Here is a 15166-nt window from a genome sequence, read left to right on the forward strand (position 1 = left end):
GAATAGGGACTTCAACCTCACTCTTGATATCCCAGAGGAGTTCCCTAATCACTGGGCTCTAAAGTCACTCTCTCTTTCTCCCTGGCCCAATCCACTAGGCATGCTCTAAGGTGACCTTTGAGCACTCCTACTGGATCGGGCCCCACAGGCAAGCTAGGTGGGCAAACACCTAATTTGGAAATCTCACTGGGGCTTAGGTGTGAACTAGGTGTCAGGTAGATGTGCACACTACCAGCAGAAATGTAGGCACCTGAAGGGTTAGATGGCAATTGAGTGGAAGTATTGAGGGTCTAAATTTTGACTTAAGTGCCTCAAGTGGCAGTTAGGTGCTTTTGTGGATCTAGTCCTTAGAGGTTCTGAATCTCATCCAAATCCCCTGAGCTATTCAGTTCCCTTGAAGTTCGCTTTTAAAACTGGAAAAAGGCTTAAGAATACAGGCTTAAGTGTACAGACTGCAATTACCTCCCAATTGTGGTGCTCTGGTTTTAATAGCTGTCAAACTTCCCCGCAGCCGGTGGTTTACACCCTAAAATAAACCAAAGCTGACAATCAGAATAAAACAAAACTAAACATATTTAATTTTTACAGCTAATTAAACTGCACCCTTTCAGACCCAGTTATAGTTATTACTAAGCATCTGGAAGTTCTTTCATTATAAAGCTGTTTTTGTCGGGATTTATAAAAAACACAGCCATTTCATACTGTATTATACATAACTATATGAATTAGAAACAATTCCACTTCATCAGTTTATCAATGCTTTCTGACATTTTTATTTTCAGTTAATATTTAGTATGCAACTATAACACCTGTAAACTACACAAATAGTTATATATAATTTTCTGTGATGATGTAAAGTCTAATTGCTGGACCATTTACTTTTTCCTTTACTTTTTTTTTTTTTTTTTTTTTTTAAACCAAGACACTAAGTAATGTTTTTACCACATAAAAAGTAAACATTACATGATAGTATTTTACATTTATATACAGTAGAACCTCAGAGTTCCAAACACCAGAGTTATGAACTGATCATTTAACCACACCCCTCATTTGGAACTGGAAGTACACAATCAGGCAGCAGCAGAGACAAGACAAAAAAGGCAAATACAGCATTAAATGTAAACTACTAAAAAAAATAAAGCAGTATTTTTCTTCTGAATAGTAAAGTTTCAAAGCTGTATTAAGTCAATGTTCAGTAGTAAACTTTTGAAAGAGCAACCATAATGTTTTGTTCAGAGTTGCAACCACTTCAGAGTTACGAACAACCTCCATTCCCAAGATGTTCATAACTCTGACGTTCTACTGTAGTTCCTTTTCTTCTGAATGATCCTAAATTGCTTCACAAAGTATATACGCAGAAAACCAATGAAATTTAGAGTGGAAGCATGTCAACAGATAATTGCTGCACAACAGAATGCACACAAGTGAACAGAGGAAATTTCATCCACATATGCTAGGGAAACCTACTTTTAGGGGAGACTGCCATGCAAATGTTAAAGGGACACTTATTACACTTCTGTCTAAAAATATATCATCTACTACTGTTACAAGTAACTCCCAAGATTGCTATACGAAAGAGATTAGCGAAAATATTTCATTTTTCAGTTTTACTTTGTACACTTTTACAGCAATTTTTCTATAGTCAGTTTTACTGTTTCTCCTACAGAATTTTTGTTTCTCCCGTATAATCAGTCTTCCTCATTTGTCTTTCACACAGCAACAGTGAAAAGAAAAATATTTTTAAAACATGAAAATACAGTTTTATCCCCAAATTTAATAGAACTCAAAAAGTGTAGCAAATTAAAAAAATTAACTATGTTAAACTCTTAAAAATAAATAAATAAATAAATAAAAATCTAGAGTTTTTTTGTTTTTTTTTTTAAAAGAAAAAGATGGTGTCACTTTCGCATCCACACGGAACAGAGAGGAATTTAACTTTTAAGATCAATAACCTTTCCAGAATGGAGAGAGGTAAATAGTGGTGTCCTCGAGGGATCTGTACTGGCACCATTGCTGTTCAACATATTCATAAATGATCTGGAAAACGAGGCAATCAGTGAGGTGGCAAAATTTGCAGATGATACAAAATTACTCAAGATAGTTAAGTCCAAAGCAGACTGAGAAGAGCTACTGAGTGACTGGGCAACAAAATGGCAGATGAAATTCAGTGTTGATAAATGCAAAGTAATGCACATTGGAAAACATAATCCCAACTATACATATAAAATGATGATTCTCAGAAAACATCCACTCAATGTGCACCAGCAGTCCCCCCAACACTAGATGAGGAGAAGGGGTTTAAACAGAGATCTGCCACCTCTTAAGTGTGTCCCCTAACCCAGTGGTCCCAAACCTTGTGTGTCTTTTTTTTTTTTTTTTTTTTTTGCAAACCACCATTACATATACGCATCCTCCACCCTGGCACTGGGGGGCACCTGCTACCTTGCGGCTCCGGCTGCGCTTGGCTGAGGACTAATCCAACTCTGGGTCTTCGGCGGCAATTTGCAGCAGGTGCTTCAGTCACTCCGGGTCTTCAGCGGCAATTCGGCAGTGGGTAATTTGGCATGGAGGGTTCTTCAGTCTTCGGTGGCAAGACTTGGGGTTTTCTTCCTCCCCCCCCATTTTTTTTTCTTTGCTGCTTTGCAGGGGGTGGCACCTTTTTTTAATGTGTTCGCTCCCCCTGCTCTTAGAACCTGGCTACGCCACTGATCCTAATCCTGGCCAAGTGTGGAGGTGACGGCTTTCGGCCAGGAGAGCAAGCCTGCCCTGCACTCACCCCACAGCGACAGCTCCTGTTCCACTGGGTTCAGTCCAGCTCCCTGCTCTCGGCATTGCGACCTGGTGCTGGGTGACAGAGCGCCACTTAGTTTGGCTGATGAAGGAAGGGCAGCTGGATCAAATCTAAGTGGCACTGTGACCCCAGGTCACAATGCCTGGGAAGGGACAGGAGCCACTGCTGCAAGGTGAGTGCAGGGTGGGCTTGTTCTTCTCACACACAAACCCAGGCCAGGAGAAGTGTATGTCTGCCTAGGCCAAGGCCCAGTGACAACTTAATCCGGCCCTGGACATGGCAACCCATCTAGAACCTTCCCACGATGCACTGTTTGGGAAACACTGGCCTAGCGGACGGGCTTTTGTGAATCCCGTTCTTAGGTGCTTATCTCTCTCCACTCATTGTATAGAAAGCATATGCAACTAACCCAGGCTTTGTGAATCCCAGTGATTTTCTAGGCACCCCTGTAGGAAGAGGTCTCTTAAAGAGGTTTCCCTGGGGCTGCCACCAGCTGAATAAGCTACAGGGAACATACAGAAGGCAGTGACCTGGTGTAGAGGCACAAGACTTCTAAACAGATGGACCTGGAATCCATGTGGATTGTGGGCGATTGACCAGGTTTATTCTCCTGGCCTGCAACCTGTTCTGCCCTGCCTCTCAATACGATGACTGGGGACAAGTACTTCATAGAATCATAGAATATCAGGGTTGGAAGGGACCTCAGGAGGTCATCCAGTCCCACCCCCTGCTCAAAGCAGGACCAATCCCCCAACTAAATCCCCAAATCCCTAAATGGGCCCCTCAAGCATTGAACTCTCAAATCCTGGGTTTAGCAGGCCAATGCTCAAACCACTGAGCTATTTCCTCCCCTTAGGTCACTCCCACACGTTTACTGTTGGAAGGAAAGGGAAGCAAAGCTATTGTTAGTTTATCTACAAGAAATTATTTTACTCACCATTGGGGAATTTCTGAACCCTTTGATAGCCTGGAAGATTCCACCACCTATGGCTCCCATTGTGAAGGCACCACCACAGTCATCCACTATCCGCCAGGGGCTAAGGGGGAGGGGGGGGAGGAAGAAAAAAATTAAAGTACTGAAATCCATGCTAAAGAACATGAAAACTACCATAATTTCTCAATTATACATTAACTTTGTGTACCCATGCTCTCCCAAAATACTTACAAAGCTCTAAGATTTTCTGGCAATTCACATACAAAGTTAATGCCATGTTATTTGAAAATGAGAGTGAAACAATACTGCCAACTGCAATATCTGTCCCATCTAGTTTACTGACCTCCCAGCAAGACCAACAACACATTTACATACAGCAGACCCCCGTTTACCCAATCTAATTGGGACCGGGGCAAGATTGGATAATGAAAAACTCAGATAATCAGGAGAATGGTCAAAGAGCTTTCTATCTGTTATTTAAAGATGCAGAGTTACTTTTAAACTAGCTGACCCCTCTTGGAAAAGCATTAAAAACTTACTTCCCTTTCTTATCTACTTAACTGAAAATACAACCCCCTAGTTCTTGTGCAGCAAGAGAGTTGGGCCACCCACCCTGCCCAGGGCTGACAGTCTGAGCCCCCGCCGCCTGGTTCCGTTAATACGGAGAGCTGGAAAATGGAGGCTTGGATAAATGAGATTCTACTGTACTTAGTGGCCAAGAAATCGTACCAAAACAAACCAACGATTTATCTATAGCTTGACAACCTGCCTCCCTATGGTGGTGAACATCTTCTAATTCAAAGAAAGATTTAACCTCTTTCTCCAATCATGCACCTAGCCAAATTTCCCCTCCCCTTTGCTCCCTTATAATGGAACTCTCCCACCCTCCCCGGTGAAACGGATTTAAATTCTTCTCTTATGCACCATGCTTCCTTGAAGAACACTACAATAGACATTTAGGAATTACCAGACTGGGTCAGGCTCAAGATCTATCTAGTCCAGTATCCTGTCTCTAGCAGTAGCCAGCACCAGAAACTTTAGAGGAAGGTGTAAGAACCCTGCATCAGGAAAATGTGAGAATCTGCTCCCATATTATGTCTCATCCTGATCTCTAACAGTTAGAGAATGGCTTAAGACCTACAAGATGAGATTTACTAACCCTTCAAAGCTATTAATTATAACAATTCTATATAGTCTCATAATCCATATACACATCCAATCCCTCTCTTTGAATACTTCTGATTTTTTAGATTCAAGGACTTCCTATAGCAGTGACATCCAGTGTAAATTTGCCACCTTTCAGTTTCATTGAATGTCACTTTGTTCTTCTGTTATGAGCCAGAGAAAACAGAAGCTCCCAAATCTACTGTCTGTAGACCATTTTATATATTTCCATCATATCCTTTCTAAAAGTAAAAAGAGCAAGAACAATCTTTTCAATCTCACTTATGAGTTTTTCAAGGCTCCTAGTCATTCTCGCTGTCCTTCTCTGAACCTCCTCTACACCTCCACAATACCACACAGGTTTCAGAGTGGTAGCCATGTTAGTCGGTATCAGCAAAAACAACAAGGAGTCCTTGTGGCACTTTAGAGGTTAACAAATTTATTTGGGCATAAGCTTTCGTGGGCTAAAACCCACTTCTTCAGATGCATGGAGTGGAAAATACAGTAGGCAGGTATAAATACACAGCACATGGAAAAGATGGGAGTTGCCTTACCAAGTGTGTGTGGGGGGGGGGCAGTGCTAACGAGCCAATTTAATTAAGGAGGGCCCCTTGCATTCCATCCCTTTGATAATCTTTGTTGCTCGCCTCTGGATCCTTTCATAACGATAAGAATGGCCATACAAAGGTCCATCCAGCCCAGCATCCCATCTTCTGACGGTGCTAACGCCAGGCGCCCCAGAGGGAATGAACAGAACAGGCAACCACCACGTGATCCATCCCCTGCCGTCCATTCTCAGCTTCTGGCAAACAGAGGCTAGGGACACCATCCCTGCACATCCTGGCTAATAGCCATTGATGGACATATCCTCCATGAATTTATCTAGTTCTTTTTTAAACCCTGTTATCGTCTTGGCCTTCACAACATTCTCTGGCTAGGAGTTCCACAGGTTGAATGTGCACTGTGTAAATAAATACTTCCTTTTGTTTGTTTTAAATCTGTTGCCTATTAATTTCATCAGGTCACCTCCTGGTTCTTGTGTTATGCGAAGGGGTAAATAACACTTCCTTATTTACTTTCTCCACACCAGTCATGATTTTATAGACTTCTATCATATTCCCCCCCATAGTTGTCTCTTTTCCAAGCTGAACAGTCCCAGTCTTTTTAATCTCTCCTCATACAGATGCTGTTCCATACCCCTAATCATTTTTGTTGCCCTTTTCTGAATCTTTTCTAATTCCAATATATCTTTTTTTAGATGGGGCGACCACATCTTCACACAGTATTCAAGATGTGGGCGTACCATGGATTTATATAGAGGCAATATCATATTTTCAGTCTTATTATCTATCCCTTTCTTAATGATCCCCAACATTCTGTTCACTTTTTTGACTGCCGCTGCACACTGAGTGGATGTTTTCAGAGAACTATCCACAATGATTCCAAGATCTCTTTCTTGAGTGGCAACAGCTAATTTAGACCCCATCATTTTGCATGTATAATTGGGGTTATGTTTTCCAATGTGCATTTCTTTGCATTTATCAACACTGAATTTCATCTGCCATTTTGTTGTCCAGCCATCCAATTCTGTGAGATCCCTTTGCAGCTCTTCGCAGTCTGCTTTGGACTTAACTATCTTGAGTAATTTTGTATCATCTGCAAATTTTGTCACCTCACTGTTTACCCCTTTTTCCAGGTCATTTATGAGTATGCTGAATAGTACTGGTCCCAATACAGCCCACTGTGGGACACCACTATTTACCTCTTTCCACATTGAAAACTGACCATTTCTTCCTACCCTTTAAGAAGAACAGGAGTACTTGTGGCACCTTAGAGACTAACAAATTTATTAGAGCATAAGCTTTCGTGGACTACAGCCCACTTCTTCGGATGCATATGATTCCTACCCTTTGTTTCCTATCTTTTAACCAGTTACCAATCCATGATAGGACCTTCCCTCTTATCCCATAACAGCTTACTTTGCTTAAGAGCCTTTGGTTTGGGACCTTTGTCAAAGGCTTTCTGAAAATCTAAGTACACTATATCTAGGCCCCTACCAATTTCACAGTCATGGGACTTTAAAAATAGTGAATTTAATTATTTCAGCTCTTTAAATCTGAAATTTCATGGTGTTGCAATTGTAGGGGTCCTAACTCAAAGAGGAGTTGTGGGGTGGTCACAAGGTTCTTGTAGGTACTGCTACCCTTACTTCTGCATTGTTGCTGGCGGCGGCACTGCCTTGAGAGCTGGGTAGTTGGAGAGTGGCGGCTGCTGGCTGGGAGCCCAGCTTTGAAGCCAGAGCTGCTGCCAGGAGCAGCGCAGGAGTAAGGATGGCATGGTATGGTATTGCCACCCTTACTTCTGTGCTGCTGTCTGCAGAGCTTGGCCCTCAGTCAGCAGCCGCCACTCTTCGGCCGCCAAGCTCTGAAGGCAGCAGCACAGTAGTAAGGATGGCATGGTATGGTATTGCCACCCTTACATCTGCACTACTGATGGCGGAGCACCACCTTCCGAGCTGGACGCCTGGCCAACAGCCGCCACTTTCTGCCCACCCAGCTCTGAAGGCAGCGCAGAAGTAAGCGTGGAAATACTATGATCCACGTGCAACTCCCTTTTGGGTCAGGACTCTCAATTTGAGAAACACTGGTTTCCCGTGAAATCTGTATAGTATAGGGTAAAAGCACACAAAAGACCAGATTTCACGGTCCATGACGTGTTTTTCATGGCCATTAATTTGGTAGGGCCCTAACTATATCCACTGGATCCCCCTTGTCCACATGCTTGTTGACCCCCCTCAAAGAATTCTAGTAGATTGGTGAGGCATGATTTCCCTTTACAGAAACCATGTTGACTCTTCCCCAAAAAATTATGTTCATCTGTGTGTCTGACAATTCTGTTCTTTACTATAGTTTCAACCAGTTTGCCCGGTACTGAGGTCAGGCTTACTGGCTTTAATTGCCAAGATCACCTCTGGAGCCCTTTTTAAAAATTGACATCACATTAGCTATCCTCCAGTCATCTGGTACTGAAGCGGAGTTAAATGATAGGTTCCAACACAGTTACTAGTTCTGCAATTTAACATTTGAGTTCCTTCAGAACTCTTGGATGAATACCATCTGGTCCTGGTGACTTCTTATTGTTAATCAGTTTGTTCCAATACCTCCTCTAATGACACCTCAATTTGGGACAGTTCTTCAGATGTGTCACCTAACAAGAAGTGCTCAGGTTTAGGAATCTCCCTTACATCCTCAGCCATGAAGACCGATACAAAGAATTAAATTAGTTTCTCTGCAATAGCCTTATTGTCCTTGAGTGCTCCTTTAGCATCTTGATCCTCCAGTGGCCCCACCAGTTGTTTAGCAGGCGTCCTGTACTTAAATTTTTTTTTTGCTATTACTTTTTGAGTCTTTGGCTAGCTGTTCTTCAAATTCTTTTTTGGCCTTCCTAATTATATTTTTACACTTCACTTGACAGGCTATGCTCCTTTCTATTTTCCTCACTAGGATTTAGCTTCCACTTTTTAAAAGGAGGCCTTTTTGCCTCTCACTGCTTCTTTTAATTTGTTCGTTAGCCCCGGTGGCACTTTTTTGATTCTCTTACTATGTTTTTAAATTTGGGATATGCGTTTAAGTGGAGCGTCTATTATGATGTCTTTAAAACGTTTCCATGCAGCTTGCAGAAATTTCACTTTTGGTGCGGTACCTTTTAATTTCTGTTTAACTAACTTCCTCATTTTTGTATAGTCCCCCTTTCTGAATTTAAATGCTAGTGTTGGACTGCTGTGGTGTTTTCCCACCACAGGGATGTTAAATTTAATTATATTATAGTCACTATTACCAAGCGGTCCAGCTGTATTCACATTTTGCACCAGATCCTGTACTCCACTCAGGACTAAATCAAGAATTACCTCTCCTCTTGTGGGTTCCAAGACTAGCTGCTCCAAGAAGCAGTCCTTTAAGATGTCAAGAAACTTTCTCTGCATCCCATCCTGAGGTGACATGTATCCAGTCAATTTGGGGATAGTTGAAATCCTCCATTATTATTATTAGTTATTATTGAGGTTTTTTTTTTTATTGTTCTAGCCTCTCTAATCTCCCTGAGCATTTCACAGTCACTATCATCATCCTGATCAGGCGGTCAGTAGTATATCCCTACTGCTATATTCTTATTATTCGAGCATGGAATTGCTATCCATAGAGATTCTATGGTACAGTTTGGTTCATTTAAGATTTTTACTTCATTTGATTCCACGCTTTCTTTCACAAATAGTGTTACTCCCCCACCAGCACAACCTGTTCTGCCCTTCCAAAATATTTTGTACCCCGGTATTACTGTGTCCCATTGATTATCCTCATTCCAGCAAGTTTCTGCAATGCCTATTATATCAATATCCTCACTTAATAAGATGGGTGAACTAGAGTGCCTCGTATTATTTAGACTTCTAGCATTTGTCTACAAGCACTTAAAAAAATTGTCACTTTTCAGCTGTCTGCCATTACATAATGTAATTGAATGGGACTCTTTCATTTAACTGTTTCTCATCAGATCCTACCTGCATTTTATCACACTCCATCCTCTCATTACTAGGACATAGACATCCCTTTGGGGCAAAGCTATTAATGGAGATTTTCTTTGTCTGAACCACGTGCTCCTCTGGGCTTTCCCCCAGCCCCTAATTTAAAAACTGCTCTATGATCTTTTTAATTTTAAGAGCAAGCAATCTGGTTCCATTTTGGTTTAGGTGGAGCCCATCCTTCCTGTATAGGCTCCCCCTTTCCAAAAAGATGCCCCAGTTCCTAATAAATCTAAACTCCTCCTCCCTACACCATCATCTCATACACGCATTGAGACCCTGTAGTTCTGCTGTCTACCTGGCCTTGCGCCTGGAACTGGAAGCATTTCAGAGAATACTACCATGGAGGTCCTGAACTTCAATCTCCAGGACTTCTCTCCTCTCCTTCCCTATGTCATTAGTACCTACATGTATGACCACCGGCTCCTCCCCAGCACCACACATAAGTCTATCTAGATGTCTCAAGAGGTCCGCAATCTTCACACCAGACAGGCAAGTCACCATGCGGTTCTCCCAGTCATCACAAACCCACCTATGTTTCTAATGATCAAATCCCCCTATTACCCATCTCTTTCTAATAACTGGAGTTCCCTCCCCCAGAGAGGTATCCTCAGTGCAAGAGGATACCATGACATCATCTGGAAGGAGGGCCCCAACTACAGGATCATTTCCCTCTCCTCCACTTGGATGTTCTCCTTCCCTGAGACTGTCATCCTCCTCAACAGCACAGAGGCTGTCAGACCAGGGGTGGGACCGTTCCACAGTGTTCTGGAAAGTCTTATCTATGTACCTCTCTGTCTCCCTTAGCTCCTCCAGCTCAGCCACTTTGGTCTCCAAAGCCAGTACACGGTCTCTGAGGGCCAAGAACTCCTTGCACCGAATGCACATATCCAGTTTTTCCTACATCCTTTCTATTCATTTGTGAGCAAAATTGGATACAGTCCTCCAGCTGAAGCCTAACCAGCACCAAGTAGAGCAGTACTATCATCTCCTGTGATTTGCATGCTATGCCTCTGTTAAAGCAATCTAAATTTGCATTTGCTTTTTTTGCAACAGCATCCCATTGCTGACTCACATTGAGGTAGTGATCAGTGCTGCTGCCAAGACAGTTTTCCAGTATTCATGCATTTGTTTTTTTTTCCTTAAGTGTAGCACCTTACATTTGTTTTTGTAAAATTTCATTTGGTTGGCTATAGCAGTGGTTCTCAACCAGGGGTATGTGTACCCCTGGGGGTACTCAGAGGGTTCTCAACTCATCTACATCACTGTTTCTCAATATAGGGGCTGCAGTCCCCAGGGGAATCACAGGACAGGTTGCAAGTGCAGGGGCAGCAAGCAGGACAATTGCTCAGGGACCCATGCTACAGTGGGCCCCATGTGGTGGGACTCGGACTTCAAACAAGGCTTACAAGTGAAAAAAACAAGCTCAAGCATCACACCGAAATGTAAGCACAATATTTATATTCCAATCGATTTATTTTCTAATGATATGGTAAAAATGAGAAAGTAAACAATTTTTCAGTAATAGTGCCCAGCATCACTGTTTCAAAGTAGCAGCCGTGTTAGTCTGTATCCGCAAAAAGAACAGGAGTACTTGTGGCACCTTAGAGACTAACAAATTCACTAACAAATCACTGTGACACTTCTGTATTTTTATGTTTGATTTTGTAAGCAAATATTTTTTAAGTGAAGTGAAATTTGGCAGTATGCAAGACAAATCAGACTCCTGAAAGGAGTACAGTAGTCTGGAAAGGCTGAGAACCACTGGTCTATAGCCCAGTTCTCCAATTTATCAATCCCTCTGAATTTTAGCTCTGTCCTCCAAAGTATTAGCAACCTTTGTGTCATCTGCAAACCTGATCAGTATGCTCTGGATTCCTACTGCCAAGTCATTATAAAAATGGTACCAGCACCAAACCCAAAACAGATCCCCATTGAACCTCACTTGAGACACCCCCCCTTCCAATCCGACATCATTCTATTAATAGTGACACTTTGTTGGCAATTGCTTAACCAACTATGTATCCGCTTAACGGTGGTTTCAGTGAACCACCATTTCTCCAGCTTGCTTCTCAGAACGTCATGTGGATCACCCCGAAGCACCCCACAGCTGTCTCCGGACCTGACTCACGGGAATCATGCTGTGTAATTAGCCCCATTAATTTTTATAAGGGCATCATAGTTGTAACATTTCCCCAGTTATTCTCCAGGCTGCCCTCCCGGCCTGTGGGCACGAGGAGCCCCAGCCCGTCCCGCGCGGGCACAGCTGGCTACCACCCGCTCTGCTCTCCGAGCACTGCCACACGCCTTCCCTGTGCCTCCTCCTCACTCGGCGCGGTGGCTGCTCGGCAGGCCCACTCCCGGACGGCGCGGGCCCCGGGCACGGGCCGGCGAACGTAGCCCCCGGTTGGGGGAGCGCCCCACGGGCCCGGCATCGCGCTGCCCAGCGCCCCACGAACCGGCACAACCCCCAGATCAGAGGGGCGGGACAGCGGCCGCCCGTGCGGCAGGCAAGGAGCCCGCCAAGAACCGCTCACCAAGGCTCGCGCGCGTACTCCTCCATCTTGGGTCAGCTGCAAAGTCCGAGCCGGCAACCGAATGAGTCACGTGACTGACCTATGCCACGTTCCACGTTCGCTCGTGACCCTGAGGCAATGCGGTTGGCTCCGGCCGTGACATGCTGGCCAATGGGGTTCATGAAGGCGGGCCGGGCGCGCTGTCATTCGGAGTGGGCGGTATTCGTCCTTTGACCCCAAACCATCTGATCCCTGCTGCGGCTGCCGGAGCCTGTAGGGGGCAGCCGCGGTGATCGGCCCAGGTGGGGTGTTGCCCGTGCTGCCCCCACATACTCCGTGTAACCCCAGGGTAGTGTGTGTGTTGTCTGTAGTGCCCCTCCCCCCCACACACTGTGAGCCCAGAGTGGTGGATTACCCATGGTGCCCCTCCCCCCCACACACTGTGAGCCCAGAGTGGTGGATTACCCATGGTGCCCCTCCCCCCCACACACTGTGAGCCCAGAGTGGTGGATTACCCATGGTGCCCCTCCCCCCCACACACTGTGAGCCCAGAGTGGTGGATTACCCATGGTGCCCCTCCCCCCCACACACTGTGAGCCCAGAGTGGTGGATTACCCATGGTGCCCCTCCCCCCCACACACTGTGAGCCCAGAGTGGTGGATTACCCATGGTGCCCCTCCCCCCCACACACTGTGAGCCCAGAGTGGTGGATTACCCATGGTGCCCCTCCCCCCCACACACTGTGAGCCCAGAGTGGTGGATTACCCATGGTGCCCCTCCCCCCCACACACTGTGAGCCCAGAGTGGTGGATTACCCATGGTGCCCCTCCCCCCCACACACTGTGAGCCCAGAGTGGTGGATTACCCATGGTGCCCCTCCCCCACACACACTGTGAGCCCAGAGTGGTGGATTACCCATGGTGCCCCTCCCCCACACACACTGTGAGCCCAGAGTGGTGGATTACCCGTGGTGCCCCTCCCCCCCACACACTGTGAGCCCAGAGTGGTGGATTACCCGTGGTGCCCCTCCCCCACACACACTGTGAGCCCAGAGTGGTGGATTACCCGTGGTGCCCCTCCCCCCCACACACTGTGAGCCCAGAGTGGTGGATTACCCGTGGTGCCCCTCCCCCCCACACACTGTGAGCCCAGAGTGGTGGATTACCCGTGGTGCCCCTCCCCCCCACACACTGTGAGCCCAGAGTGGTGGATTACCCGTGGTGCCCCTCCCCCCCACACACTGTGAGCCCAGAGTGGTGGATTACCCGTGGTGCCCCTCCCCCCCACACACTGTGAGCCCAGAGTGGTGGATTACCCATGGTGCCCCTCCCCCACACACACTGTGAGCCCAGAGTGGTGGATTACCTGCGGTTCCCTGCCAACTGATTCACAGAGCAGGAGGTGGCTGTGATTCCTCCCCTAGAGGCAGAAACATAGGGAGCTAATGGACTTTTGTGAAAAACATAGAAGATGACTGAGTTTGGCAAGAGTTACGTGGATCACAGAGGAGCCAAAACTGGGAGTGTAGTCGCACCGCCAGCGCTGTGAGACCTCCCTCGCAGCGCTGCAAGTACTCCACCTCTCCGAGGGGAATAGCTTGCAGCGCTGCGAGCGAGCGTGCAGCACTGCAGGCACTGATTACACTGGCGCTTTACAGCACTGCACTCGCTGCGCTCGGGGGGTGTTTTTTCACACCCCTGAGCGCAGCAAGTGCAGCGCTGTGAATTGCCAGTGTAGCCAAGGCCTTAGGCACCTAAGTACTTTTGTGGTTCCCACCCCTTATCCCAGCAGCTTCCCCTAACTAAGCAGCCAAGGACTACTCAGTCATTCCTCCTATTGTATTTGGGGCAACAGAGAGTGATTCTGGCCTAGCACTGAAGCAGCACTAATCAATGTGCTTTGAGTGCCTGGGGATCAGATAACTCAGTGGTTTTCAACCTTTTTTCATTTGTGCACCCCTAAAAAATTTCACATGGAGGTACAGACCCCTTTGGAAATCTTAGACCTAGTTTGTGGATCCCCAGGGAGTCGCAGACTAAAGGGTGAAAACCTTCTGTGGTAATGACAATCTTTTGCGGACCCCTTAGACATAGTCTGTAGACCTCCAGGGATCTGCAGAACACAAGTTGAAAACCACTGAGGTAATAGATGCCCCTGAGGACTGAGTTTTCAGTGCAAGCAAAGCAATCAACTGCTCAAGGAAATCATTGACTGAGACAATGGGGGAAAAACCCTCTTTTTCTTCTTTATTTTGCTGTTTACAGAGGTGTTAAAAGACAGTCTTGTAAACGTAACGATTTATTCTTATCACTGAATGCAGCAAGTTCATATTTGTCTTCATTGAGAAGAGGATAGTACATCTCTACCTCGATATAACGCTGTCCTCGGGAGCCAAAAAATCTTACCGCGTTATAGGTGAAACCGTGTTATATCGAACTTGCTTTGATCTGCCAGAGTGCACAGCTCCCTCTCCACCCCCCCGGAGCACTGCTACACCGCGTTATATCCAAATTCGTGTTACATTGGTTCGCGTTATATCGGGGTAGAAGTGTAGCTTTATTTCAAATGTATTGTTGTGCTGCAATAATGAAGGCTTCCAGAAGGTGGTGCTGTGGATTACATTTAGGCAGGACCCTGGGGGAAAAAAGAGGGGAAAGGCAGAACCATGTTCAGTTCAAAGCTGCAGCCTGGCTGTGTAGTCTCTACTCCTGTTAAAATGTGAAACATCTTTCCAACATAGAGTTCATTTCTTGTATTAATACTTGTGGGTATATAATGAGCTGATCCACCCAATGCCAGTCACTTGGGAGCTATGGGAATGCCATGGTAACAATGACAGGTTTCAGAGTAGCAGCCGTGTTAGTCTGTATCCGCAAAAAGAAGAACAGGAGTACTCCTGTTCTTCTTTTTTCAAGGTAACAATGGGATTCGCGTTCTCAGACAGCTGTTACCCTTTTCTCTAATTAATGGTGGACTGACTGGGGCAAATTAAATGCTAAGGGAACAAGCAAATCCATAAACCTCAGCCTCCAGGGAGAGTTCTCAGGATGGCTTCCAACATCACAGGTTTTTGGCTGTCACTGCCCAAGTGCCATAGCTGCAGTGACTACAGCCATAGAATCATAGAATATCAAGGTTGGAAGGGACCTCAGGAGGTCATCTAGTCCAACCCCCTGCTCAAAGCAGGA

General features: G+C 45.6%; 1 protein-coding gene across 2 annotated transcripts in view; it reads right to left on the reverse strand.

The window, feature by feature from the left end:
- TIMM17A (translocase of inner mitochondrial membrane 17A) overlaps window positions 1-12131 on the reverse strand; it is a 28365-nt gene extending 16234 nt beyond the window's left edge. Inside the window, exons 1-3 of one of the 2 annotated variants that reach the window (XM_054027154.1) lie at window positions 12000-12100; window positions 3729-3828; window positions 463-526 (exon numbers count right to left, since the gene is read on the reverse strand). In XM_054027154.1, the coding sequence (XP_053883129.1) occupies window positions 463-526; window positions 3729-3828; window positions 12000-12025 (190 nt within the window). In that variant the 5' untranslated portion in view covers window positions 12026-12100. Of the gene's footprint in view, window positions 1-462; window positions 527-3728; window positions 3829-11999 lie in introns of both variants that reach the window. The other variant, XM_054027155.1, reaches the window with a different exon arrangement.
- Between the last annotated feature and the right edge of the window lie 3035 nt (window positions 12132-15166).

The sequence above is a fragment of the Malaclemys terrapin genome, chromosome 4, assembly GCF_027887155.1.
Source record: "Malaclemys terrapin pileata isolate rMalTer1 chromosome 4, rMalTer1.hap1, whole genome shotgun sequence".
NCBI lineage: Eukaryota > Metazoa > Chordata > Testudines > Emydidae > Malaclemys > Malaclemys terrapin.